Consider the following 26,891-nt stretch of genomic DNA (forward strand, 5'->3'; position numbering starts at 1 on the left):
GATGATGATGGTGACTTATCTACTTTAAATCTGCTTCAGTACATTCAGCATTCCAGTTGAAGGCAAGGTGTGTATGGGGCAGGGGCAGAGGCAGCGTGCACTTTGCTGAGGTTACAGTGCTGTGGGGGAACAAGGCCACAGGGGCCTGAGCCGCACTCTCCCTGCAATGCACACCACCGCGCACAAAGATTCTTTATAAGAAAGGGGGCGAGCGGCGTTTTCAGCGGATAAATCGACACGAATACCGACGCCCGACGCCCGACGCCCCGACACGCACTCCAACATTCGCAGCTTTACCATGGCTCCCGGCTCCCGGCTCCCGACGCCACCCGGCCAGCGCTGCGCGATGACGTCACCCAAGGAGCGCCGCGCGATGACGTCACCCAAGGAGCGACTCCCTCCTCCCTCCCCGCAGCTTCCGGTTGCTATCGGTCCCTAGAAACAACATGGAAGAGGGAGTATCAGCTGAGTTGCTGGGCACAGGTTGGTGTCTGACAGCCATTGAATTATGAAGGGAGAGGGGGAAGGGTGCAATAAAACCACAATAAAACAAAAGTAAGGGTTGTGATGGAAGAAGGTCGAAAAGTGCTGCAAGGCTCAAAACAGTTGTGGTAATGTGAATTTTTTTTGTCTTTTTTAAAAGTGAACAAAAAATGTTTTTTTTAAATAGTATTTTTTTTAACCAGTATTAGAAAAGCAGAGTGTGGGGAGTGGGACTAACAGGACAGCTCTTTCAAAGGCACGGCACGGATATGATGGGCCGAATGGCCTCCCTTTCTTGCTTGTATGATTGATGATATGATTCTATTCTGCTGCTGTAATCTTTGAGAGCGTTGTAGGTTCATTCAAGAAGCTGATTGTTGAGATTAAATTGCATATTTAAAAAAAAATTGGATGGATGAACAAAGATGGGCCAAACGACCTCGCTCACCTGCATCTGTGTCGTGAAATACAAGGTGTTCAGAACAACAGACACGCTTGCCTGATAAGTAAAGCTGGACTGGGAGTAAAGTGTATGGCATTTCCAGACAAGGATGTTATTTATTAATGGTATTGTGCTATGCTGTTTCCTAGCTAAGAAGGTAGGTAGTTGTATTTTCAGGATCCATTGATAGAGATGCACGATTGTGGGGGTAAAGGATTATAAAAAGCTCAAATTATGAACCATGTGTGGTGAATTTCTAACCCCCCCCCTCCCAATAATTATATTTAGTGGTGCAATGCGCTGAACCACAGGAACAATACAAATACTATAGCTGTGACAGCTTCTCGTAGATAATTTTTCAATTTACTTTAACATCCATTTTTTTCCACTTTGGCAAGGTATAGTCAGGACAGTTGAGGTTAGTTAACTCTGCACGAATCAGGGATCTAAGCTGGTAAATTCCTGGCTGGATCACAGCTGGCCTATATGAGCCAGTTTCACACCATATAGTGTAATAATCCAGTTTTCTTTTATTCATTGACGTGAGAGATAGTAGTGCTGCACAATACAACACTTTCTAGCTTGGGCATCCATCATATACATAGAAGAATTTGAAGCTAGTTAGTTTAAGGGTAAAACTCCCTCTGCTCTGTCCTGACAATATGTCTCAGTCCTAAACTAAAAGCAAGGTGCCTTCCTGCTGCATCTATGTGCCATGTTCCCATTTCCCATGCCAGCCTTCATTAGCACCAAATTAGAGAAAGTTTTGGTGTTGTGGTCCCAGCTGCACAGCGAACTGGATTGAGAGTGTATAAACTAATTTTATGTAGAACTGTTCTAGCCAGCAGGCAGAGGAGACTTTTAACCTGTAAGTCCAGGCTGGATTTGGATCCATGACCAAAAGGTGAAGTCGACTGGATAATGCACTTATCCACACAGTCTTCTATTTTTCAATGTTTCTGCCCTTTGTATATAGAACCGCAAGTGCTAGGAATTATGGTTTTATTAAAAATCTGAACTCATTATTGTGTGGTGCATGGGAGACAATCGGAGAAGATCTTCCTCTGTAACGCTTTAGTACAACAGCTTGGTGGCTGGAAGTGCTTATTGAAAATTTGGGCACAAGCTACACATGATTTATTGCCCATTAGCTGTTATGTACGTCAGATAGACTCTATCTTGTATATTCTCTCTTACTGAGGTGTACACCACCAAGTTTAATTTTTAGTGGAGCAGGAATAGTGGAGTATTCTAAAAATGTGTTCTTCAGTTCCGATTTTCTCAATGTATTTTCTTCTTTGCAGAACAACTTGAGCACTGAAATTAAGGCCATGAGCTGCTGACACATGGGTTTGGGTTTCGGACTGACTGATGTTCTTGATTTCTGGTGTAGTCCAGCCTGGCGCACACAGATGTTGTTCGGCTGCCACAGCAAACTCAGCAAAGTGTTGTGAGCGTCTCAATGTTTTAACTGTATTCTGAAACCCAGGATTGCATTATACGTGTCGTGCTCGTTTATGATGGCCTGATGGACCGCTGCGTCTTGACTTTCCTGCTCTCCTTTTGTCTTTGGGTGTTGGCCTGGGAACTGAGGTGGAAGAACCTTGGAGAGAATCAGATTAAAGAATGGCTCAATGCTAACGATCTTCTCAAATACAAGAACTTGTTTGAAGGTAAGACACAAAGTCGGGTTCTTTCATTTTCACAGAGCACAATTGTTTACAAGTGTGAGTAGATCAACTTGGGGGGTGAGTTAATGCACAGATTGAGCAGGCACAGCATAATAGAAGCGAGCTTTGAGTACTTCTTTTATCTTAATGTCTGGGAAACAATATCAGACTAATATGGATCAGTGATGGTTCACAACAAAAGGATTAAGTGCGCTCTGGCACTTATACCATACGTCAGGGATCCTGCAGGTCTACTTGTCTTTATGATGATTTGATTACTTTATTAGAGGGTGGTTGTCATGAGTGCTTTTCGCTCTTTATAAACAAGCAGTGAGTATGTACGGATATGCTGTGCACTGAGGCAAGAGGTAGATTTGTTTTTCCTGCACTCTCATTATTTGATAGTTAAAAATAAGTTGGGACATTATATAAGCAGATCTCAACTTGGCTGAATGTGAAAATGACGAAAGGCTGTGCTATGTATTGCTTGGTTGGCTGCTTGTGGTTGTTACTTTGCATTCAGCAGTCTTGCACTGCTGATATCAACAAAACTGGCTTATGGTTGATAGAATGAGTCCTCGATTTGGCTGTTTTGGGGGTAAATGCAAACATTTTCAAAACATCTGAAAAGAAGGTTTTGTTGTTTACAGTGATGCTGGCTGGCACTCTTATTCACAGAATTTGCCAAGCACATATTCTGTATTTTTAAAGATGAAAGTCTATAAACTGCATTCTGAGGCAGCCACGATGTATGAAACTGTAGCGTGTCACCCCACAAACAAAATGGACCTGATTACTCCCACTGAGCTACATATTATAAATGGCAGGGCTGAGTATTGTGGTGAGCTCTTCAGATTGTTTTAATATTTTTACACGGTTGTTTGAAATAAAATGTGTCTACTGTTTAAAATATGAATTTGGCGATTTCTAACTAGAACATTAGGGTAGAGTTTCCTGATTGTGCCTCAAGTGGAAACTACCCCATTGGGTTTAAAGATGTACAGCTCCTTTAGCGCTTTCACTTTAATAAGGCAGGTCTCAACCTAGCTGCAGGGATAATACAGAAGGGAAGGGTTCACGTTCTTGGGGAGTTGGACAGAGTTGGGAACTTAGGAACAGGAGTAGACCATTCAGCCCCTCGTGCCTATTCTGCCATTCAATTAGATCGTGGCTGATCTGCATCTTAACTACATTTACCCACAATTTCTCCATATTCCCTAATACCCTTACCTAACAAAAATATACCAATCTCAGTTTTGACATTTTCAATTAACATAGCCTCAACAGATTTTTGGGGTGAGATATCCAGGTTTCCACCGCCATTTTCATGAAGTGCTTCCTGACATCATCTATGCACCTACTTTTAAGGTTCTATTTATCTTCCCTTTATCTACTCTCTCATCTTTTAGACAACTCAGTTAGATCACCCCTCATAGTCAGGGCAAAATAAACCTTGTCAATGCAACCGGTCCTCAGAATTTAACTCTTTAGGATTCTGGTGAATACGCGCTGCACCCTCTCCAAGGCCATTATATCCTTCCTGAGGTGTGGTGTCCAGAACTGAATGCAGTGCTCCAGATGCAGTCTAATCAAAGTTTTATACAACTGTAGCATAACTTCCACCCCATTGTATCCCAGAGTTCGAGTACAAGGGGAGGCCTTCACTTGATCCGAAATGGCACCCGTGCTCTTGTGGAGAATCCAACTAGTATGGAGGAGGTTATGGACGGTCTAGGCTTGGGGTTAGGGAGGGAGTGCAGGATTAATAAGGCTGTCGCAATAATTGGAAAATATTACCAGAGGAACAAGGGAAAGAAAGAGAGGCTTTGAGATAGTGATAGAGAAAGAGGATAGAATATCAAAAATTAAATAAACGAGGAGACCAAGAATAAGGATCAATGTTCCAAAATTTCAAGTCAGGATTGAGTGGGTTGAATGTGAATGCACAAAGTGTTCAAGTCAAAATTGGAGAGTTCAAAGCATTAATAACTATAAAGCGATATAATATAGTAACTATAATGGAGACGAGGCTTAGGTTTGGACAGGAGTGGGGACTGAATATTCATTGTTATGTTTTCAAGAGAGGGGAGAGAGATTGGGTGGTAGTATTAATCATGGCAAACGAGCCAAAGGTGGGCAGAGGAAAAGTTACAGGGACACCCTCAAAGCCTCCGTGAAAAAGTGCAACATCCCCACTGACACCTGGGAGTCCCTGGCCAAAGATCGCCATAAGTGGAGGAAGTGCATCCGGGAGGGCATTGAGCACCTCGAGTCTCATCGCCGAGAGCATGTAGAAATCAAGCGCAGACAGCGGAAAGAGTGTGCGGTAAACCTGTCCCACCTTCCCTTACCCTCAACGACTATCTGTCCCACCTGTGACAGGGACTGTGGCTCTCGTCTTGGACTGTTCAGCCACCTAAGGACACATTTTAAGAGTGGAAGCAAGTCTTCCTCGATTCCGAGGGACTGCCTATGATGATGAGTATTAATGAAGGATTCTGTGACTGAGCTAGAATATAAGGTTGCACGAGGGGGTTGTATTAATCCATATTTGTGCATCCTGAAATCCTTTTGCTCAATGATTGGCGGCCGTGCCTTCAGCTGTCTAGGTCCTAAGCTCTGGAGTTCTCTCCCTACACCTTTTTTTCTCTCTCCATCTTCCTCTCCTTTAAAGACTCTCCTTAAAACCCACCTCTGACCTAGACTCAGTTATATAAGCTCCACTATATAACTTTCAGTATAAATTAGCTCTACTATTATCTCCTCCTTTAGCTCAATGCTGATTTTTGTCCAAATACGCTCTGTGAAGTGCCTCAGGATGTTATCTTTATGTTAAAACGCCAAACAAATGGCAAAAGGAAAATACTGCAGATGCTGGAAATCTGAAATAAAACTACAAAATGCTGGAAATACTCAGCAGGTTAGGCAGCATCTGTGGAGAGAGAAACAGAGTTAACGTTTCAGGTCGATGACCTTGCGTCAGAACTGGAAAAAGTGAGAGATGCAACTGATTTTAAGCAAGTGCAGGGGCAGGGAAAGGGGGGAGGGGAGGTAAGAACAATAGGGAAGGTCTGTGATAGGATGGAACAAGGTAAAAGAGGAAAACGGAAATCCCGTCTGAGAGAAGAGCAGAACTTCTTCAACTCTATCACGGACCTTCCCTTATGTTCTTTCCTCCCCTCCCCCCTTTCCCTGCCCCTACACTTGCTTTAAATCTGTTACATCTCTAACTTTTTCCCGTTCTGATGAAAGGTTATCGACCTGAAACATTAGCTCTGATTTTCTCTCTCCACAGGTGCTGCCTGGCCTGCTGAGTATTTCCAGCATTTTCTGTTTTTATTTCCCCAGCTCCAGCAGCTTTCCAGTATCTTATCCAGTTCAACGTCCCTTGTGTCACCCTGGACGGTATCAGCAGGCTACATCCCAGCCAAGTCCAATCCAGTGCACACCCAATGTCCGTGGGCATGCATTTTCCCATAGGGGTCACTGAGTAGAGGCACCCCGAGTGACCCCCCATGAGCTGCTTCTACCCACTGAGCTTTAAACATCTCACTTGAAAACCAAGGTCACCGTGACATTTTATTTTCTAAGTGGTTCTTTTGGTCCGTTGATAGAAAAGGAGCAGTGCACCTTTTGTTTTAGGCTGCATACAGTGCCGCAAGGCAGCTTTCCCACCCCAAGGTCACACATGCTGCGACAAAGAGGGAAGGGCAGGCGACCAGGTGTTTTAGCTGACGAGCAGGGATGCACGTTGGCAGTTGGTGGAGACGCTTCAAAATCTTCTTTTTTTTGTCTCTTGCAGGAAGCGCCTGAGTTCTGCTTGCCTAAGTTTGGAACCTCAGTTCAACAAGGGAGAGAATTTGTGTGCAACTCCTCCGTGCTGCGGTTCATTGTTAGAGTTCTTAAATGAGGGCACCTTAACTTCTTCCTCGGTTACTTTATAAAAAAAAATCAATGATTTCGTCATGTACATTTTTTATTTTTTGCTTGACCATGTGTTGTTCAGCTGGTTCCACCTCCCTGTAGAGATATTGGAGCATAGAATATGACAGAGAGATTTCTGTTGTGTGTTTCCCTGTCCTGTGGGTAATCTGTGAAACCGGGTCAGACTGCAGGTGGGTGGAATTGTGCAGCTGCAGTCTGTTCTTAACCCACGATGAAAACAGAAAGGAAGTGCTCTCTATTCAGATTGCTGTTAATAGAATTGTATTATTAGTGATTCTGTGACCATTCATTTAATTAAACGCCGGTTTTTTCGAAAGCAAGTTTTCTTCATCTGAATGGCCACATTTCTTGACAGTGGTGTGAACGGCTGATGTGTGCCTTTTACATCTTCGTTTCGTCCTTTTTTTTTTTGTTTTCAAAGCACATGCCCGAGTTAGGCTGGGAACGGTTTTTCTAATGGTGTTACTCGGGCCTGCTCTTGTCATTGACATCATAGTTGAGTCCTGGGGCTGTGGACTGCACCTTCATTGACAACTGCTCTTGGCCTGTGTTTCAGCAGCATTTAATAATCCACAAAGCATACAAACAAAAGGAGTACTGAAAGAGAGCAATAAACCAGTTGTGATATTGTACCAGCATTGTAGACCGTTTCCAAAGTTATACTGATAATCCCATGGAATCCAACTGATTTATCCTCGTAATGATCAGACTTGACAACCCTATTTTCTTACTGTGAATGTCCACCATGAGCTGTTCCCTGATAACACACAGATATTTGATACTTTTGCTTCTGCTATAAAAAAGCATACAACAACATAAACAGGTTGCATTTACATAATGCCTTTAACGTAGAAAAACATCCCATGGTGTTTCACAAGAGACATAATAATGATAAAATCTGCATGGCAAGCCAAAGAAGGAGATATGAGGAGGGGTGATCAAAAACTCAAGTCTGAACCCCTTGGGTAAGGGAGCGAAAATAGAGGCAGACATAAGAAATCAAGAATATAAGATGGGAGGAGGCTCGAGTGGAGCATAAACGCCGGCATGGACTGGTTGGGCTGAATGACACAGAAACAAGCCATATATCCTATGTAATTAGCAGCAGGAGTAGGCCATGGCCCCTTGAGCCGGCTCCGCCATTCAATAAGATCATGGCTGATCATTGACCTCAACACTTTCCCTGCCCGATCCCCAGATCCCTTGATTCCCCTAGAGTCCAAAAATCTAGCGACCTCAGTCTTGAATATACTCAACGACTCAGCATCCTCTAGGGTAGAAGATTCACAACCCTCTGAGTGAAGAAATTCCTCATCATCTTGGTCTTAAATGGTCGACGCCTTATCGTGAGACTATGCCCCCTAATTATAGACTCTCCAGCCAGGGGAAACAACCTCTCAGCATCTACCTTGTCAATCCAAGGGAAATAGCCAGGATAGAAGAGGGTAAAGTCTTTGCAGGGACCAAATTGCCTCCTTCTGTGCTGTACTATTCTGATTCTATAAGGCAACAAATGTGGAGGTGAGGGAATGGCTGAGCAAATCAACAGCTACAGAAGTATAGTGACGAATGAAGGGCCAAAGGCTGGGCAGTTGGCAGCTTGAAAGTGCAATTTTAAGTAACTGGGAGGACGTAAGGAAGTGGGGTTGGAAAGGGGTAGAGGGATGTGCATGGTGAGCAATACCAGGAAATGGCTGGTCAGTGATCGAGACCATGGGAGTAGAGAGGCCACAACGGATGGTGTGGTCAAGGGGATGGTTGTGAAAGTGGGTAGGAGACTTTATACAGAGGGAGAGGTTTAGGTGGGACAGGAAGGCATTGAATTCGGAGCAGAGGGGGAAAGGTGAGCTGAGATAGAGATTGAAATCACTGAGGGTGAGTCACTTAGTGCAGAGGGTGAGGGAGTATATGTCGAGGAGAAACTCTGGCTGGGGTCCCAGATCTAAGCTTGTGGGTGGGGCTTTGGGGTAAAAGAAGAATGTTAGAATAGCCACTTGGGCGAGGCCTGAATTAACCAGCAATCATCAGTACATTTGAGGAGTGGAGAAGTAAGGGAAAATATTTAAAAAAACATTGGTGCTTTTAGTGGTTATGGCAGGGGTGGGGGATTCATCTTTTGTCCATGGGGTTTTGCAATTTTTGTGTGCGAGGGTGATTGAACCTTAATCTCTGAGGGCAGTTGAAGCACAATCGTTGAGCATATTCAAGGCAAAGATCGCTAGATTTTTGAATATCAAGAGATATGGGGATCGTGCAGGCAAGTGGAGTTGAGATAGAAGATCAGCCATGATCTTATTGAATGGTGGAGCAGGCTCGAGGGGCCGAAGGACATACTCCTGCTCCTATTTCTTATGTTTTGTGTATTAGAACTTGTATTTCTGTGTAATCATGTAGCCCACTCACTGATTTTGACACTTGCATCAGCTACTGCCTCACTTGAAAAAAATTGACTAGGTGTCTGAATATATCAATAACCCTTAATTCCCTTTATCAACAGCTCAGCACATTTATAAACATATTCCAACAATTTTATTTTTTGGTTAACACCTATTGTTCAGGGACTGTCTTAACAACCAGTAACTAAAGTTTAATGATTTTAATTATGGTGTATATTTCAATTTAAACATTCAAGCTGGATTTTTAAAATTAGGCTACCGTTGACCTATTTTAAAATCTGACCTCGAGTACATTCTCAGTAAGAGCATACTGCTTACTCAAGCTTGATCTTATCTCTGGTGCTCAGATGAAAATAAGATCAGCTGAACATTTTGGGTTAATAGAATTTTACTGGTATCAGATGATTAACATGCTAACAGTTAGGGTATTCCTTTCCTTCTCCCACCCCCATTGATTCTCTGTCTTGAAGTAGTTGTTCATTACTGTTTGATTTCTTTAATTGTGGTCTGTAGATCCTTTTTAAATAAGAAGTTTCTGGTCTTGGAGATGACCAAAGGGCGACCAGGTCCAATCTTTTTTCTCTATGTTCCCCTCCCCAATTAAATTCCCCAGGGTGCTCAAGCACCTCATAAAGCCCAGCTCGATACAAGCACTTGCAGAGGCTATCTGGAAGTGGGTGACATCCCTGATTACTGAGATGAAGAACATTGAGTTGGGCTGGGCAGCCTAAATAGGACAAACAAAATCGGAGGTGAATTAAGATTGCAATTTAAAACCGAACTCGTGAACCAAATACCATCTGGCTGAAACCTGTGGGATATAATTTATATCCCATGAGGGAACAAATTGGATGAGTTGCAAGTGAATTATGGTCAGTACCAAATGTGGGCCATAAGTCACATCCTGAAGGACTTAATATATTCTTCTGAGAACATGTTTAAAAATGAGGTGAACCAGTATATAGAATATTCCTTTTTGGTTTGGCTTCAAAGCAGCTACAGGCATTGCAAGTTCTGTTCAGTACATCGTTGTATAATGTGGGTGCAGCATTATTTTATGCTTTAAACATTTTCTTAAAATGATAAAGAATTCCCTACAATGTCACCTTCATGCGTAATTCAGCATTTGTTCAGGACTTCACCAGTGCCATTATTTTATTCAGGGCCTTCAGATTGTGCAACCTATTGAATCGTGTCGTGATAATTTCTCAAAGACTTTAACAAATAACCTCTTTATTGTTATTGCAGAGGAGATGATAAAATAATTCTCCTGGGTCTCTCGAGTCTCTTTCCTGACTGTTTTAACATCTGGGACTATTCTACTGACAGTAAGCAAAGTCTCCATCGGCAGTGAGCATATTCAAGCTGCAACTTAGCATAGCAGATGGCTATAATTGATTAATAAATACCCTTTAATGAAAATTTTGTTGATAGTATTTGAACAATGAAGTGATTCATTGTAATTTAGACCATGCATCGGTTTATTTTTAATACTATTAGCAGATCTTGCATGGCACTGCTCATGATAACTCAAATGTTATGCTGTTTTATAATGAAAGGAGTGTTACATGATGTATTATTCTGCTACAGAGGTGGAACTGTGCTTAATCTGCGCTGTCCCTTAAGGCCCTAAAGTCTAATTGGTGTAAATAGGCATATTTGTGGTCAGTTAGAGGTTAATTGCTGCTGTTGAGGGAATTGTGTAGATTGGCCAGGGCTTGTAAATTCCTGGCTATAGACCAATAACTACTTGTATTTATATAATGCCTTTAATGTCTCATGGTACTTGGCATAGGATAGAATGGGCCAAGTGCTCGTAGACAAATTAGTGATACTGTCCAAAGGCACGGCCAAAAAAAATAGATTTGAAGGAGACTTTTAAAGGTGAGGGAATAAATAACATGCACTATAGAGTGCCGTTCACATCCTCCGGTTATCTAAAAAGATCACAGCCAATAAAGTACTTTTGAAGTGTCGTCAATGAAGTAATTCTGCACTCCTAGCCCCTCCCCTCTCTTCTGAAGAAGGTGACTTCCTCGCTGCAGTACAATTCCAGCAGTCACCCTCATCAAAGTGGCCCTCATCTATATTGTGAGCCTTGATAACAGCTGCCAGAATTCTGTCCGACTGTGGTGACATCATAGCAAATCTTGATCCTGTTCTTCAACCAGCAATTTTCAATTGGAGTCACTGCATAACAGTCAAGAGTGGGAGCTCTGGCTAATTTACCCCTGAACCATTAGGATGGCCCTCACTGTTGGGGCGGCCTTCATTATTTCTAAGCTTTGGCATGTTCAGACATGACAATATTTATCACTCAATCATCATCACTAAAACAGGTTATCTGGTCATTATCACATTGCTGTTTGTGTGAGTTTACAGCAGTGACTGCACTTCAAAAAGTACCTCATTGGTTGTAAAGTGCTTTGGGACGTCTGCTAGTCATGAAAGGCTGTATAAATGCACGTCTCTTTTTTTTCTTTTATTATTTAACTTTAACTGTTCTCTTCACTGTGAAAAAATTACCCTATACCAGAGCCTGCTTCTGTTGGAAACATATAGTCTGTGGATGAAGGTTTTATGTAAGTGAGATTGGGGAAAGATCACCTGATTTTTGTTATGTCTTAGATAAAGAGTCAGACTAGATACTGCAAGCTCAAAGTAAGTGTGACTGTAGTCCTTTACTACAGATCTCAGAGTGCCTCTCCAGCCTGTGAGGCCTCCTTATATACAGGTGCTCCCAAGGGATTGTGGAATCCCTTGGGACTCCAGGGGATAAGCCCTCTGGTGGTTAGACATGTTAATTACAGGTTTACATACATATTAGGGATGCATGCAATAAAGGTACAGCAGTTATCATGGGCGACTTTAATCTACATATAGATTGAGCTAACCAAACAGGTAGCAATACAGTGGAGGAGGATTTCCTGGAGTGTATTAGGGATGGTTTTCTAGGCCAATATGTCGAGGAACCAATTGGAGGGCTGGCCATCCTAGACTGGGTGATGTGTAATGAGAAAGGACTAATTAGCAATCTTATTGTGCGAGGGCCCTTGGGGAAGAGTGACCATGATATGGTAGAATTCTTTATTAAGATGGAGAATGACACAGTTAATTCAGAGACTAGGGTCCTGAACTTAATGAAAGGTAACTTTGATGGTATGAGACATGAATTGGCTAGAATAGACTGGCGAATGATACTTAAAGAGTTGATGGTGGATAGACAATGGCAAATATTTAAAGATCACATTGCTGAACTTCAACAATTGTACATCCCTGTCTGGAGTAAAAATAAAACCGGGAAGGTGGCTCAGCCATGGCTAACAAGAGAAATTAAGGATAGTGTTAAATCCAAGGAAGAGGCATATAAATTGTCCAGAAAAAGCAGCAAACCTGAGGACTGGGAGAAATTTAGAATTCAGCAGAGGAGAACAAAGGGTTTAATTAGGAGGGGGAAAATACAGTGTGAGAGGAAGCTTGCTGGGAACATAAAAACTGACTGCAAAAGCTTCTATAGATATGTGAAGGGAAAAATATTAGTGAAGACAAATGTAGGTCCCTTGCAGTCAGAATCAGGTGAATTTATAATGGGGAACAAAGAAATGGCAGACCACTTGAACAAATACTTTGATTCTGTCTTCACGAAGGAAGACACAAATAATCTTCCGGAAATACGAGGGGACCGAGGGTCTAGTGAGGAGGACGAACTGAAGGAAATCCTGATTTGTCAGGAAATTGTGTTGGGGAAATTGATGGGACTGAAGGCCGATAAATCCCCAGGTCCTGATAGTCTGCATCCCAGAGTACTTAAGGAAGTGGCCCTAGAAATAGTGGATGCATTGGTGTTCATTTTCCCAACAGTCTTATCGACTCTGGATCAGTTCCTATGGACTGGAGGATAGCTAATGTAACACCACTTTTTAAAAAAAGGAGGGACAGAGAAAACAGCTAATTAATAGACCGGTGAGCCTGACATCAGTAGTGGGGAAAATGTTGGAATCAATTATTAAAGATGAAATAGCAGCACATTTGGAAAGCAGTGACAGGATCGGTCCAAGTCAGCATGGATTTATGAAAGGGAAATCATGCTTGACAAATCTTCTAGAATTTTTTGAGGCTGTAACTAGTAGAGTGGACAAGGGAGAACCAGTGCATGTGGTGTATTTGGACTTTCAAAAAGCTTTTGACAAGGTCCCACACAAGAGATTGGTGTGCAAAATTAAAGCACTTGGTATTGGGGGTAATATACTGACGTGGATAGAGAACTGGTTGGCAGACAGGAAGCAGAGAATTGGGATAAATGGGTCCTTTTCAGAATGGCAGGCAGTGACTAGTGCGGTGCCGCAGGGCTCAGTGCTGGGACCCCAGCTGTTTACACTATACATCAATGATTTAGATGAAGGAATTGAGTGTAATATCTCCAAGTTTGCAGATGACACTAAGCTGGGTGGCGGTGTGAGCTGTGAGGAGGAAGCTAAGAGGCTGCAGGGTGACTTGGACAGGTTAGGTGAGTGGGCAAATGCAGTATAATGTGGATAAATGTGCGGTTATCCACTTTGGTGGCAAAAACACGGAGGCAGAATATTATCTGAATGGCGGCAGATTAGGAAAAGGGGAGGTGCAACGAGGCTTGGGTGTCATGGTACATCAGCCATTGAAAGTTGGCATGCAGGTACAGCAGGCGGTGAAGAAGGAAAATGGTCTGTTGGCCTTCATAGCTAGGGGATTTCAACATAGGAGCAGAGAGGTCTTACTGCAGTTGTACAGGGCCTTGGTGAGGCCTCATCTGGAATATTGTGTTCAGTTTTGGTCTCCTAACCTGAGGAAGGACATTCTTGCTATTGAGGGAGTGCAGACTGATTCCCGGGATGACAGGACTGACATATGACGAGAGATTGGATTGACTGGGCCTGTATTCACTGGAGTTAAGAATGCAAAGGTATCTCAGAAACATATAAAATTCTGACGGGACTGGACAGATTAGATGCAGGAAGAATGTTCCCGATGTTGGGGCAGTCCAGAAGCAGGGGATACAGTCTAAGGATAAGGGGTAAGCCATTTAGGACTGAGGTGAGGAGAAATTTCTTCACTCAGAGTTGTTAACCTGTGGAATTCTCTACCGCAGAGAGTTGTTGATGCCAGTTCTTTGGATATATTCAAGAGGGAGTTAGATATGGCCGTTACGGCTAAAAGGATCAAGGGGTTTGGAGAGAAAGCAGGAAAGGGGTACTGAGGTGAATGATCAGCCATGATATTGAATAGTGGTGCAGGCTCGAAGGGCCGAATGGTCTACTCCTGCACTTATTTTCTATGTTTCTTAACAGCACTCTCTCTTTCCCCCCCCCCCCCAAGTCAATAGTGTAATTATTTACAATGTGAGCCGGTCTGGGGCCTTCCTTTCCCTGGTTGATCGTCTCGGGCAAATGCTGGTGTTGGTGAGTCGTTTGTTGGGCCTTCGCTGGGCTGCTGCACAGCTGGCCTTGCTGGACTGCTGGGGATGGTGAGCCTTGCTGGGCTGCTGCGAGTGATGGGTTCTGCTTCGTGGTCAACCGCTGGGTCGGTTGCCACTTGTATGTGTTGGAGGGTCGAAAAAGGTAGAGTCTATTGTGGGTTGTTCTGCATAGTCAGTAAATCTGAGTTTGGTTTGGTCCAAGTGTTTTCTGCAGGTGAGTCCATTTGAGAGTTTGACCACAAGCATCCCACTCCCCTCTGGCCAAAACAGTGCCAGCAATCCACTTGGAACCTCGTCCATAGTTCAACACAAATACAGCATCATTTACTTCAATTTCGTGTGACACATTTGCACGATCATGATATGTATTCTGTTGAAGCCGCCTGCTCTCTACCTGTTCGTGTAGATCAGGGTGGACTAACGTGAGCCTTGTCTTAAGTGCCCATTTCATGAGCAGTTCGGCGGGAGGGACTCCGGTGAGCGAGTGGGGTCTTGTGCGGTAACTAAGCAGGACTCGGGATAAGCGAGTCTGCAGTGAGCCTTCAGTTACCCTTTTCAAGCTATACTTGATTGCTTGAACTGCTCATTCTGCCTGACCATTGGATGCTGGCTTAAATGGGGCTGACGTGACATGTTTGACCCCATTGCGGGTCATGAACTCCTTGAACTCGGCACTGGTAAAGCACGGCCCACTGTCACTTACAAGGACATCAGGCAGGCCGTGCGTGGCAAGCGTGGCCCGTAGCCTTTCAATGGTGGCAGCGGATGTGCTTGCCGGCATTATCACACATTCAATCCATTTGGAGTATGCATCTACAACCATTAAAAATATTTGTCACAAGATTGGGCCTGCATAGTCAACGTGAAACCTAGACCACGGTTTGGCGGGCCAAGGCCATAAACATAGTGACGCCTCCCTGGGTGCATTGCTTAACTGGGAACATGTATTACATTTGTGCACACAGGGGTCTAAGTCTGCATTGATACTGGGCCACTACACGTGGGATCTGGCTATCGCTTTCATCATTACAATGCCTGGGTGGGTACTGTGGAGATCACTAATGAAAGTGTCCCTGCCCTTTTTTGGCACAACTACCCAATTGCCCCATAGGAGGCAGTCTGTCTGTATAGACATTTCATCTTTGCACCGCTGGTACGGCTTTATTTCTTCCTGCATCTTTAACGGGACACTCGACCAACTCCCGTGGAGCACGCAGTTTTTTTACTAAGAACAGTAAGGGGTCCAAGCTCGTCCAGGGTCTAATCTGTAGGCCGTTAACAGGTGATTGCTCACTCTCGAATGCTTCTATTACCATAACTAAATCTGCAGGCTGTGCCATCTCCACCCCGATGGTGGGCAATGGTAGCCTACTGAGAACTTCGGCACAGTTTTCTGTGCCTGGCCTGTGGCGGATGGTATAGTTGTATGCGGACAATGTGAGCGTCCATCTCTGGATGCGGGCCGATGCATTCGTATTTATCCCCTTATTTTCAGAAAAGAAGGATATAAGCGGCTTATGGTCGATTTCCAATTCAAATTTGAGCCCGAACAGATATTGATGCATTTTCTTTACCCCGTAAACACACGCGAACACTTCTTTTTCGGTCATACTGTAGGCCCTCTCGGCCTTAGACAGACTTCTGGATGCATAAGCAATCGGTTGCAATTTCCCAAATTCATTAGCTTGTTGCAGTACACACCCGACCCCGTACGGCGACGCATCACATGCTAGTACCAAATGTTTACATGGATCGTACAACACAAACAACTTGTTTGAACATAACAGCTTCCTAGCTTTATCAAAGGCATTTCCCTGGCTTTTACCCCATGCCCATTGATCTCCCTTTCGCAGTAAAGAGTGCAGAGGTTCTAACAATGTGCTGAGACCCGGTAAGAAATTACCAAAAGTGTTCAGGAGTCCTAGAAACGACCGTAGCTCCGTCACGTTCTGTGATCTCGGTGCGTTCTCGATTGCCGCCATCTTTGAATCGGTGGGCCTGATGCCGTCCGCCGCGATTCTTCTCGCCAGGAACTCCACTTCAGGCACCAGGGAAATGGCACTTCAAGCATTTTAGCCTGAACCCCACACAATTAAGCCGACTAAGAACCTCCTTCAGGTTCTGCAAGTGCTCGACGGTGTTCCAACCTTTAATCAAGATGTCATCCTGGAAGACCACGGGTCGCGGGACCGACTTCAGCAAGCTTTCCATGTTCCTCTGGAATATCGCCGCGGCTGATCGAATCCCAAACTGGCATCTGTTGTAAACGAAACGAACTTTGTGCGTGTTGATGCAGGTGAGGCCTTTTGAAGATTCCTCCAGCTCCTGCGTCATGTAGGCCGAGGTCAAGTCCAGCTTCGTGAACGTTTTCCCTCCCGCTAGCATCACAAATCGGTCGTCTGCCTTTGAAGCGGGTATTGATCCTGCAGTGAGAAACGATTGATAGTTACTTTGTAATCACCATAGATTCTGACGGTGCTGTCTCCCTTGAGGACTGGAACGATCGGACTGGCCCACTCATTGAATTCGATCGCCGAAATGATGCTCTCTCGTTGCAGCCTGTCCAGCTTGATCGCCACCCTCTCATCATGTAAAGGTACCGCTGTCGCCTTGTGATGGATGGGTCGCGTCCCCGGAATCAAATGGATCTGCACTTTTGCTCCTTGGAACTTCCCGAAGCCTTGTTCGAACAGCGAGGGGAACTTGCTTAGGACCTGGGCACATGAGGTGTCGTCGACGGATGAAAGCGCTCGGACGTCATCCCAATTCCAGCGTATCTTTCCCAGTCAGCTCCTGCCGAACAGCCCAGTACCACCCAGAATGGTAAATCATCCACCGATCCATCGTAGGAGTCCTTTACGGTAGCACTGCCAATTATGGGAATCAGTTCCTTTGTGTATGTTCTGAGTTTGTTACGAATGGGAGTCAGGACTGGCCTTGAAACCTTGTTGCACTACAACTTATTGAAAGTCTTTTTACTCATTATGGACTGGCTTGCGCTTCTGTCCAGCTCCATGGTCATCAGGAGTCCATTTAATTCAACCTTCAGCATTATCAGGGGACACTTTGTGGTCAATGTGTGCACCCGATATACCTCTGCTTCCTCGGTCTGAGGCTCTGTTTCATCATGATGCACCGTGGATCTGTCCTCCTCTGCAACATGCTGGTTTGCAGGATTGGCAAGGTTTGCAGCTCGCCTGCACATGCGTTGGAGGTGTCCCATTGTTCCACAGCCCTTTGAAGCGGCATAAATGGAATCGATGATCACCCCCGCAGCACCAACAAGGTTGCCTTGTATTCACCACCCTTGATGGCGGACTCTGAGCCATCTGCGGACGTGCAGCTACAGGCGTGTAAGTCCTGCCATGTACATTTCGATTTGAAATGTTACTTTGTTCACAGTACTTGCAGCAGCACTAGTGTGCTGGGAAATTTGTTTGGTATTGTCACTGGTGGTGATAAACGCCTGGGCTATCGCTATGGCTTTCTTCAAGGTTGGTGTCACTACAGTCAAAAGTTTGCGAAGTATTACTTCATGGCCAATGCCAAGTACAAAGAAGTCCCTGAGCATATGCTCCGAGTGTCCTTCAAATTTGCAATGTCCTGCAAGGCGCCTTAGCTCGGCGACGTAGCTCGCCACTTCCTAGCCTTCAGACCTCTTGTACGTGTAGAACCGATATCTCACCATCAGAACGCTTTCCTTCGGGTTTAGATGCTCCCGGACCATTTGCACAACTCATTGTACAACGTGTCTATGGGTTTTGCTGGAGCAAGCATGTTTTTCATGAGGCCATACGTTGATGCCCCGCAAATGGTGAGGAGGATCGCCCTTCATTTGGCAGCGTTCACTTCTCCTTCCAGCTCGTTTGTCACGAAGTATTGGTCAAGTCGCTCCATGAAGGTTTCCCAATCATTTCCTTCTAAAAAATTTCTCCAGGATGCCCACAGTTCTCTGCATTGTTGCGTTGGGGTTCGTTATCTGTATCTTGTCGCCAGTTGTTGCGTCTTGGATAAAGAGTCCGATTAGATACTGCAAGCTCAAAGTAAGTGTGTCCGTAGTCCTTTATTACAGATCTCAGAGTGCCTCTCCAGCCTTTGAGGCCTCCTTATATACAGGTGCTCCCAAGGGATTGTGGGATCCCTTGGGACTCCAGGGGATCAGCCCTCTGATGGTTAGATATGGTAATTACAGGTTTACATACATAACAATTTTCATGACTTTAGAGAGTATAAAACTGATGAGAACCACTTATTCAAAAGCAAAATTCTGCAGATGCCGGAAATCTGAAATAAAACAGAAAATGCTGGAAATACTCAGCAGGTCATGCAGCTGAAGAGAGAAACAGAGTTAATGTTTCTGGTCGATGACCCTTTGTCAGAACTGGAAAAAGTTAGAGATGTAACAGATTTTTAAGCAAGTGTAGGGGCAGTGGGGAGCAATGGGGGAGGGGAGGAAAGAACAGAAGAAAGAAAGACTTGTATTTATATAGCCACTTTCACGACCACCAGATGTCTCAAAGCGCATTACAGCCAATTAAGTACTTTTGGAGTGTAGTCACTGTTGTAATGTAGGAAACGCGGCAGCCAATTTGTGCACAAGCAAGCTCCCAAAACAGCAATGTGATAATGACCAGATAAATGTTTCCAGTTGTTTCAGTTTCCAGGTGTTGCAATGTATCTAGTTATTGCAATTTTTCCAGTTGTTTGTTTCCAGCTGTTGTAATGTTTCCAGTTGTTAAAAGGTCAAGACTGTGATTGGATGGAAGGCAGAAGAGATGAAGAGACAAAAAGAATGATGGTGCAAGGCAAAAGGATTTGGTAATAGGGCAATTTAAGAAACAAAATAGGAGTCTAGATAGGGTGTAAATGGGAATGGCAGAATCATCAACAGCTGCCATGGGGGAAAAAAAATTAGGGGCAGAAGTTACGGTGTGAAATTGTAGAACTTGATGTTGAGTCCAGAAGGCTGTAAAGTACCTAAATGAAAGATGAAGTGCTGTTCCTCAAACTTAGGTTGAGATTCGTTGGAACAGTAAGAGGCTGAGGACGGAGAGATCAGAGTGGGAGTGGAATGGAGAATTAAAGTGATAAACGACCGGAAGCTCGGGGTCCCGCTTACGAACTGAATGGAGGTGTTCCGCAAACGGTCACCCAATCTGTATTTGATCTCCCCAATGTAGAGGAGGCTTCTTTGTTAGCAGCGAATACAGTATACTAAATTGAAATTGGTGTGAGTAAATCACTGTTTTACCTGGAAGGAGTAATTGGGGCCCTGGACAGTGGAAAGGGAGGTGGTAAAAGGGCAGGTGAGAACCACTTATTCATTGATTTTCCCTTCTGGTGGAAAACTAGCATCAGTTAAAGGTATAGAGGTTGTACATTTTGGAGGGGGAGGGTGAACAACCAGCTATCGTGGTACATATAGGTACGAACAATATAGGTAAAAAACGGGATGAGGTCCTACATGCTGAGTTTAGGGAGCTAGGAGTTAAATTTAAAAAGTAGGACCTCAAAGGTAGTAATCTCAGGATTGCTACCAGTGCCACGTGCTAGTCAGAGTAGGAATGGCAGAATAGCTCAGATGAACATGTGGCTTGAGGAGTGGTGCAGGAGGGAAGGATTCAAATTCTTAGGACATTGGAACCGGTTCTGGGGGAGGTGGGACCAGTACAAACCGGACGGTCTGCACCTGGGCAGGACCAGAATCAATGTTCTAGCGGGAGTGTTTGCTTGTGCTGTTGGGGAGGGGTTAAACTAATATGGCAGGGGGATGGGAACCTATGCAGGGAGACAGAAGTAAAATAGGGGCAGAAGCAAAAGATAGAAAGAAAAAAAGTAAAAGTGGAGGGCAGAGAAACCCAAGGCAAAAATCAAAAAGGGCCACATTACAGCAAAATTATAAAGGGACAAAGTGTGTTAAAAAGACAAACCTGAAGGCTCTGTGCCTCAATGCGAGGAGTATTCGTAATAAGGTGGATGAATTAACTGCGCAGGCAGCTATTAACGAATATGATATAATTGGGATTACGGAGACATGGCTCCAGGATGACCAAGGCTGGGAACACAACATCCAGGGGTATTCAACATTCAGGAAGGATAGACAGAAAGGAAAAGGAGGTGCGGTAGCGTTGCTGGTCAAAGAGGAAATTAACGCAATAGTAAGGAAGGACATTAGTTTGGATGATGTGGAATCTATGTGTAGAGCTGCGGAATACCAAAGGGCACAAAACGCTAGTGGGAGTTGTGCACAGACCACCAAACAGTAGTCGTGAGGTTGGGGACAGCATCAAACAAGAAATTAGGGATGCGTGCAATTAAGGTACAGCAGTTATTATGGGCGACTTTAATCTACATATAGATTGGGCTAACCAAACTGGTAGCAATACGGTGGAGGAGGATTTCCTGGAGTGTATTAGGGATGGTTTTCTAGACCGATATGTCGAGAAACCAACTAGAGGGCTGGCCATCCTAGACTGGGTGATGTGTAATGAGAAAGGACTAATTAGCAATCTTGTTGTGCGAGGCCCCTTGGGGAAGAGTGACCATAATATGGTAGAATTCTTTAAGATGGAGAGTAACACAGTTAATTCAGAGACTAGGGTCCTGAACTTAAGGAAAGGTAACATCGATGGTATGAGATGTGAATTGGCTAGAATAGACTGGCGAATGATACTTAAAGAGTTGATGGGATAGGCAATGGCAAACATTTAAAGATCACATGGATGAACTTCAACAATTGTACATCCCTGTCCGGAGTAAAGACAAAAAGGGGAAGGTGGCTCAACTGTGGCTAACAAGGGAAATTAGGGATAGTGTTAATTCCAAGGAAGATGCATATAAATTGGCCAGAAAAAGCAGCAAACCTGAGGACTGGGAGAAATTTAGAATTCAGCAGAGGAGGACAAAAGGGTTTAATTAGGAGGGGGAAAATAGATTATGAGAGGAAGCTTGCTGGGAACATAAAAACTGACTGCAAAAGCTTCTATAGATATGTGAAGAGAAAAAGATTAGTGAAGACAAATGTAGGTCCCTTGCAGTCAGAGTCAGGTGAATTTATAATGGTGAACAAAAAAATGGCAGACCACTTGAACCAATACTTCTGTCTTCACGAAGGAAGACACAAATAACCTTCCGGAAATACTAGGGGACTGAGGGTCTAGTGAGAAGAGGAACTGAAGGAAATCCTTATTAGTCAGGAAATTGTGTTGGGGAAATTGATGGGATTGAAGGCCGGTAAATCCCCAGGGCATGATAGTCTGCATCCCAGAGTACTTAAGGAAGTGGCCCTAGAAATAGTGGATGCATTGGTGATCATTTTCCAACAGTATTATTGGGTGGATAAATGTGAGTTTATCCACTTTGGTGGCAAAAACAGGAAGGCAGAAAATTATCTGAATGGCGGCAGATTAGGAAAAGGGGAGGTGCAACGAGACCTGGGTGTCATGGTACATCAGTCATTGAAAGATGGCATGCAGGTACAGCAGGCGGTGAAGAAGGCAACTGGCCTTCATGACTACGGGATTTGAGTATAGGAGCAGGGAGGTCTTAATGCAGTTGTGCAGGGCCTTGGTGAGGCCTCACCTGGAATATTGTGTTCAGTTTTGTTCTCCTGATCTGAGGAAGGACGTTCTTGCTATTGAGGGAGTGCAGCGAAAGTTCACCAGACTGATTCCCGGGATGGCGGGACTGACATATGAGGAGAGACTAGATCGACTGGGCTGTATTCACTGGAGTTTAGAAGAATGAGAGGGATCTAATAGAAACATAAAATTCTGACAGGACTGGACAGGTTAGATGCAGGAAGAATGTTACCGATGTTGGGGAAGTGCAGAACCAGGGGTCACAGTCTAAGGATAAGGGGTAAGCCATTTAGGACCGAAATGAGGAGGCACTTCTTCACTCAGAGTTGTTAACCTGTGGAATTCTCTACCGCAGAGAGTTGTTGATGCCAGTTCGTTAGATATATTGAAGAGGGAGTTAGATATGACCCTGACGGCTAAAGGGATCAAAGGGTATTGGAGAGAAAACAGGAAAGGGGTACTGAGGCGAATGATCAGCCATGATCTTATTGAATGGTGGTGCAGGCTCGAAGGGCCGAATGGCCTACTCTTCCACCTATTTTCTATGTTTCTATGAATGAAGGACATTGTACTGAAGTTTGGCAATGTTTATCAACTTCTCCTTAACAGGAGAGGGAGCTGGAGATACTAAAGAAGTTTAAAAAAAAATCTAGCCAGGATTATTAAAACACATGTTATAGTGCATTGATTCTAATTGGTTTTGCTGTTATAATATATACGTAATCAAAATATTTCCATGCTTGGTGTGTATATAGGAATGTTCTTTGATAATACATGGTTGTGTGCATCTCTTTTTTCTTCTAGTGCTTTCTCCTCCCATTGAGTGATAGATTATTATTCTGTACTGTTGGCAAAATGCTTTTGAAAGCATTATTGGCTGCCCATAGCACAAAATCCCCCTGGACAAATGAGGCTTACCCAATCCTCTTCGTATCCATCTTTGATTTGTGGTTTCTTTTAAATACTGGAATCCCATTCAGCTTCTTGTGTAAACAGATAGTCTCACTTTTCAAACCTGACTGACGGGATGTTTACTGCAGAATGTGTTTACCACCTGAAAGTGAAAGTTGTCTAAAATCTGCCCTATTCTACATTACTGAGGACAAGACCGGGTAAGTCCTAATTACAAATTTTAGAAGAGTGTGCTGTTCATGTGCATTTGCATGAGAGAGAGAGAGAGAGAGCAATATGGTTAAAGCTCCAGAGACAATACCCTGCCCCCCCCCCCGCCACCTTGCAACCATGAAACTTCAGTGTTCAGCTGTGGTTCAGTTGGTAGCACACTCACCTCTGAGTCAGAAGATTGTGGGTTCAAGTCCCACTCCAGGGACTTGAGATATATCTAGGCTGTCAGTCCAGTGTAGTGCTGAGGGAGTGCTGTACTGCCGGAGGTTCTATCTTTTGCATGAGACGCTAAACCGAGGCCCCGTCTGCTCTCAGGTGGACTTAAAAGATCCCATGGCACTATTTCGAAGAAGAGCAGGGGAGTTTTCCCCAGTGTCCTGGCCAATATTTATCCCTCAATCAAAAAAAACAGATTATCCGATCATTATCACATTGTTGTTTGTGGGAGTTTGCTGCATGCATATTGGCTACTACATTTCCCACATTACAACAGTTACTACACTTCAATAAAGTACTTAATTGGCTGTAAAGCATTTTGAGACGGCTGGTGGTCATGAAAGGCGCTATATAAATGAAAGTCTCTTTTTCCTTTGTTCCCCTTTTTTGTGTTCTCGGTATCCTGCCATGCAGACTCTCCAAATGAAAGTTCTTGTGCTGGGCTGCCATTGATCCCAATTAATCATCATCATCATCATCATCATAGGCAGTCCCTCGAATTGAGGATGACTTGCTTCCACGTCAAGAAGTTCACAGGTGTGTCAATGAAGGTCCTAAAATTCCAGGTCCGAACTAAATCTTGACGGGCGGAAGATGCCTGTGCGTGGATTTTTTTAATGTGTGGTGACCATTGCACACCAGCCACCATACGGGCTTGACAGAGCTAGGTCTTGGTCCAGTGGCAAGGATTAACCAAGACGACTGGAGACCAGCTCTGCTGCATGGACTTAGTGCGCACACATATCACAGTGTGGGCTGGCCCGTGCTGCCCCTGGGCCCTCGCCTCTCCTGGGTCCCGAACTTGCGCCTCTCCTGGACGCTGATCACGTCCCTCTACAATCTCTCGCCGCTCCTGCTGTATCTGCCCACGCTCCAATCACCGACCTGGACATTGGTGACGTCCCTTTTCACTGCCGTTGCTCTCCTGCTCCAGCACGTGCTGCTCCCTGGAGTGGTATGCCTCCACGCCGCTCCTTCCGCTCCCCGGCCTGCTCCAATGGTTCCCGCATGCCGGGGGCCGCTCAACCAATTAATAACAACCCAGAAACCGATACCTTAGTTGGCAGTAATGTAAACTTCAACAGACAAGGCAAATTAAGGGAGTTAGCTAAATAATCTAAATGCATTGGAACATGCAAAGATTTCTTTTCTACTGTACTGTATTCTGCTGTAGAGGTTGTGGCACAGTCAGAGCAGAGGAAATTAAGAGTGAGAGGCTGAAACAGAGAGACTAATTTCTAACCCCTGTTTAAAAACCTGTAGCTCCTGAGACTAACTCAGCGAGTTCACATGTAATGGAGGTTGACACTGAGTTATCTGATCCTGGACAAAGGCAGCGAGGAATGTGGGAGGGGACAAATACAATAGGTTTTAGTGGCCTTGGGCTAGCCGAGGTCGATGACCAGGGCTCCTGCTGATAAGTGAATATTTGTCAATGACGATGTTGCATGAGGGCGCAAGGTTCCCCTTTCATGAGTACTTGAGCACACTTACTAACCAGGTTCAGACATGAAGACTGGAGGCCTGCGCAAGGCATAGAAGAGCTTTCGGCAAGCATGACAAGAGGATAGCGAAGAAGAGAAATTTGAAAGGAGAAAAGTTTCATTCTAATTATAAACAAAGTATGTTGAAATTTTTACTGCCTTTTTAAGGTACTAATGATTATTCCACCTATCTTTAGACTTTGACTGTTTCAAAATCTTTTGTTTGTACAAAGCTTGCGTGTCTCTGCACTTTAAAATTGATTCATAGTGTGAGATGTTTTGATGCGATATAAAGCTCATTACAGATAACACAAAAACTTCCTTTATTGAGTTCAGTAAGGAAGCTAACAGTTGTTGGGATCTCAACGTATGGCTCAGTAGATTGGGTAATACAGTACTACAATAATGTATAACAATGCCGGTGTGGTATTGCCAAATAACTCTCATTTTATTGACTTGCTTTCAATTTGGAGACTGCAGTACTGGGTCCCTATTCTCTAGCAGGGCCTCACTCCTGGGTTCCTTGACTTGTACTCATTACCGCAGGATTACAGTCCCTGATTAATCTTGGCTTTTGGTTCTGCTAATTTACCTAGACACTTCAGTCCCTATCAGTGTTGGTTGTTACAATTGGAAAGCTAACCATGGCTTGGTAAGTTTTATTCTCATCTAAAAAAAAAATAGAATTCTTGAGCATAAAGCTACTCTAGGATTTTTTTCTTGATTATTCTTTTAAAAGCAAATGCTGTAAAATCAGGCTGGAGACCTTAGCAATAATCAGGATTTTATACGCTTTTACTTCATGTTGAAAAGAGGTGTTTATTCCACTTTTCACTTGTGCAATATAAATCTTGTTTCCCCCAACGGAGTCATTTTAACGCTGTTGGTCTTTAGGAATTATCTATGGCTTTTACACCTCCCACATTGGGTGTTAGAGTGGGCTTCATAGACCTGACTTAACAGAAACCCATAGAATTTGCAGTGGGTAAAAGCTGCGATCGAACAGCTTCCACTGTTATTACCCCATTGAAACTGACCACATCTTCAGGATGTAGTGCATGCACATCTAAACTCGGAAATGCTGAAGTTGTGGTCAGTCACTCACTGCTCTGACACCCATAGCTGGCGATCCGTGTAATCAGTGAAACGTATGAAAACTTGGGCTTATCTGTGGTAATATTGCTGTTAAATACCCCATTAGTGTTAGGCCTTATTGGATTAGGTGTAACTGGGGTCTGAACAGCGTGTTGACTATTAAACAAACGTTATGGCCCTGAAAAACTTAATTTTAATTTTGTGGAGTGTCAAATTTCTCCACTTTGATTAAAAAAAAATTATAATTTTTAAGAAACTGAAAAAAAAATTAAAAAAAAAGATTGTTCATTGAAATCACTTGCACGTCAAAAAAGGCAAACTTCTCAACACAGTGATCACGAGGTCTTTGTGGACAGCTTTCTTCGGGGCCAGTGGCGAATGCCTTTGCTTCGCCGCTGACTGCAAATTCCATGCCAATATCTCGGAGATCTTTTATTTAACCACTAACTTACGGATAAAATAAGAAACACAACTTGCCAGCACAGGCAAGCTGGGCTGAATGGCCTCCTTCTGTGCTGTAAGTTTCTAGACCTGTTCTGGAGTCTTCAAGTGCCCGGTGGCCAAAGCTATGACACCCGGTCGGTTGAAATCTTTAGACCTCTTCTTTCCTTTAGATCAGGACATATTTGTCTTCACTGACTGCAGTCAAGGGGCTAGGTATTGTTAAGTTCCTTGATAAATCCTCCCTGATAAAGTGCAACATCCCCACCGACACCTGGGAATCCCTGGGCAAAGACCGCCCTCAGTGGAGGAAGAGCACCTCCAGTCTCGTCATCGAGAGCATGCAGAAAACAAGCGCAGGCAGCGACAGGAGCGTGCGGCAAACCAGTCTCACCCACCCTTTCCTTCAACAACTGTCTGTCCCAACTGTGACAGAGACTGTAATTCATGTATTGGACTGTTCAGTCACCTGAGAACTCACTTTTAGAGTGGAAGCAAGTCTTCCTCGATTTTGAGGGACTGCCTATGATGTTAAGTTCTTGTATTCTTTGAATCCACGCTT

At 44.1% G+C, this 26,891-nt stretch overlaps 2 protein-coding genes across 7 annotated transcripts in view; one reads left to right on the forward strand and one right to left on the reverse strand.

Moving 5' to 3' along the window:
* fcf1 (FCF1 rRNA-processing protein) overlaps positions 1–374 on the reverse strand; it is a 30,563-nt gene extending 30,189 nt beyond the window's left edge. The window contains exon 1 of one of the 2 annotated variants that reach the window (XM_070879578.1): positions 298–374. In XM_070879578.1, coding sequence (XP_070735679.1) covers positions 298–300 — 3 coding nt within the window. In that variant the 5' untranslated portion in view covers positions 301–374. The remainder of the gene's footprint in view (positions 1–297) is intronic. The other variant, XM_070879579.1, reaches the window with a different exon arrangement.
* A 53-nt stretch (positions 375–427) lies between these two features.
* arel1 (apoptosis resistant E3 ubiquitin protein ligase 1) overlaps positions 428–26,891 on the forward strand; it is an 89,333-nt gene continuing 62,869 nt past the window's right edge. For 3 of the 5 annotated variants that reach the window (XR_011593151.1, XM_070879582.1, XM_070879580.1), the window contains exons 1-2: positions 499–611; positions 2,230–2,598. Coding sequence is in view for 3 of the 5 variants with exons in the window: in XM_070879582.1 (XP_070735683.1) it covers positions 2,454–2,598 (145 nt within the window). In the remaining 2 variants the exon portion in view is untranslated. The other 2 variants (XM_070879581.1, XM_070879583.1) reach the window with 2 other exon arrangements.

This window comes from Pristiophorus japonicus, chromosome 4 (genome assembly GCF_044704955.1).
Source record: "Pristiophorus japonicus isolate sPriJap1 chromosome 4, sPriJap1.hap1, whole genome shotgun sequence".
NCBI classification, from domain to species: domain Eukaryota; kingdom Metazoa; phylum Chordata; class Chondrichthyes; family Pristiophoridae; genus Pristiophorus; species Pristiophorus japonicus.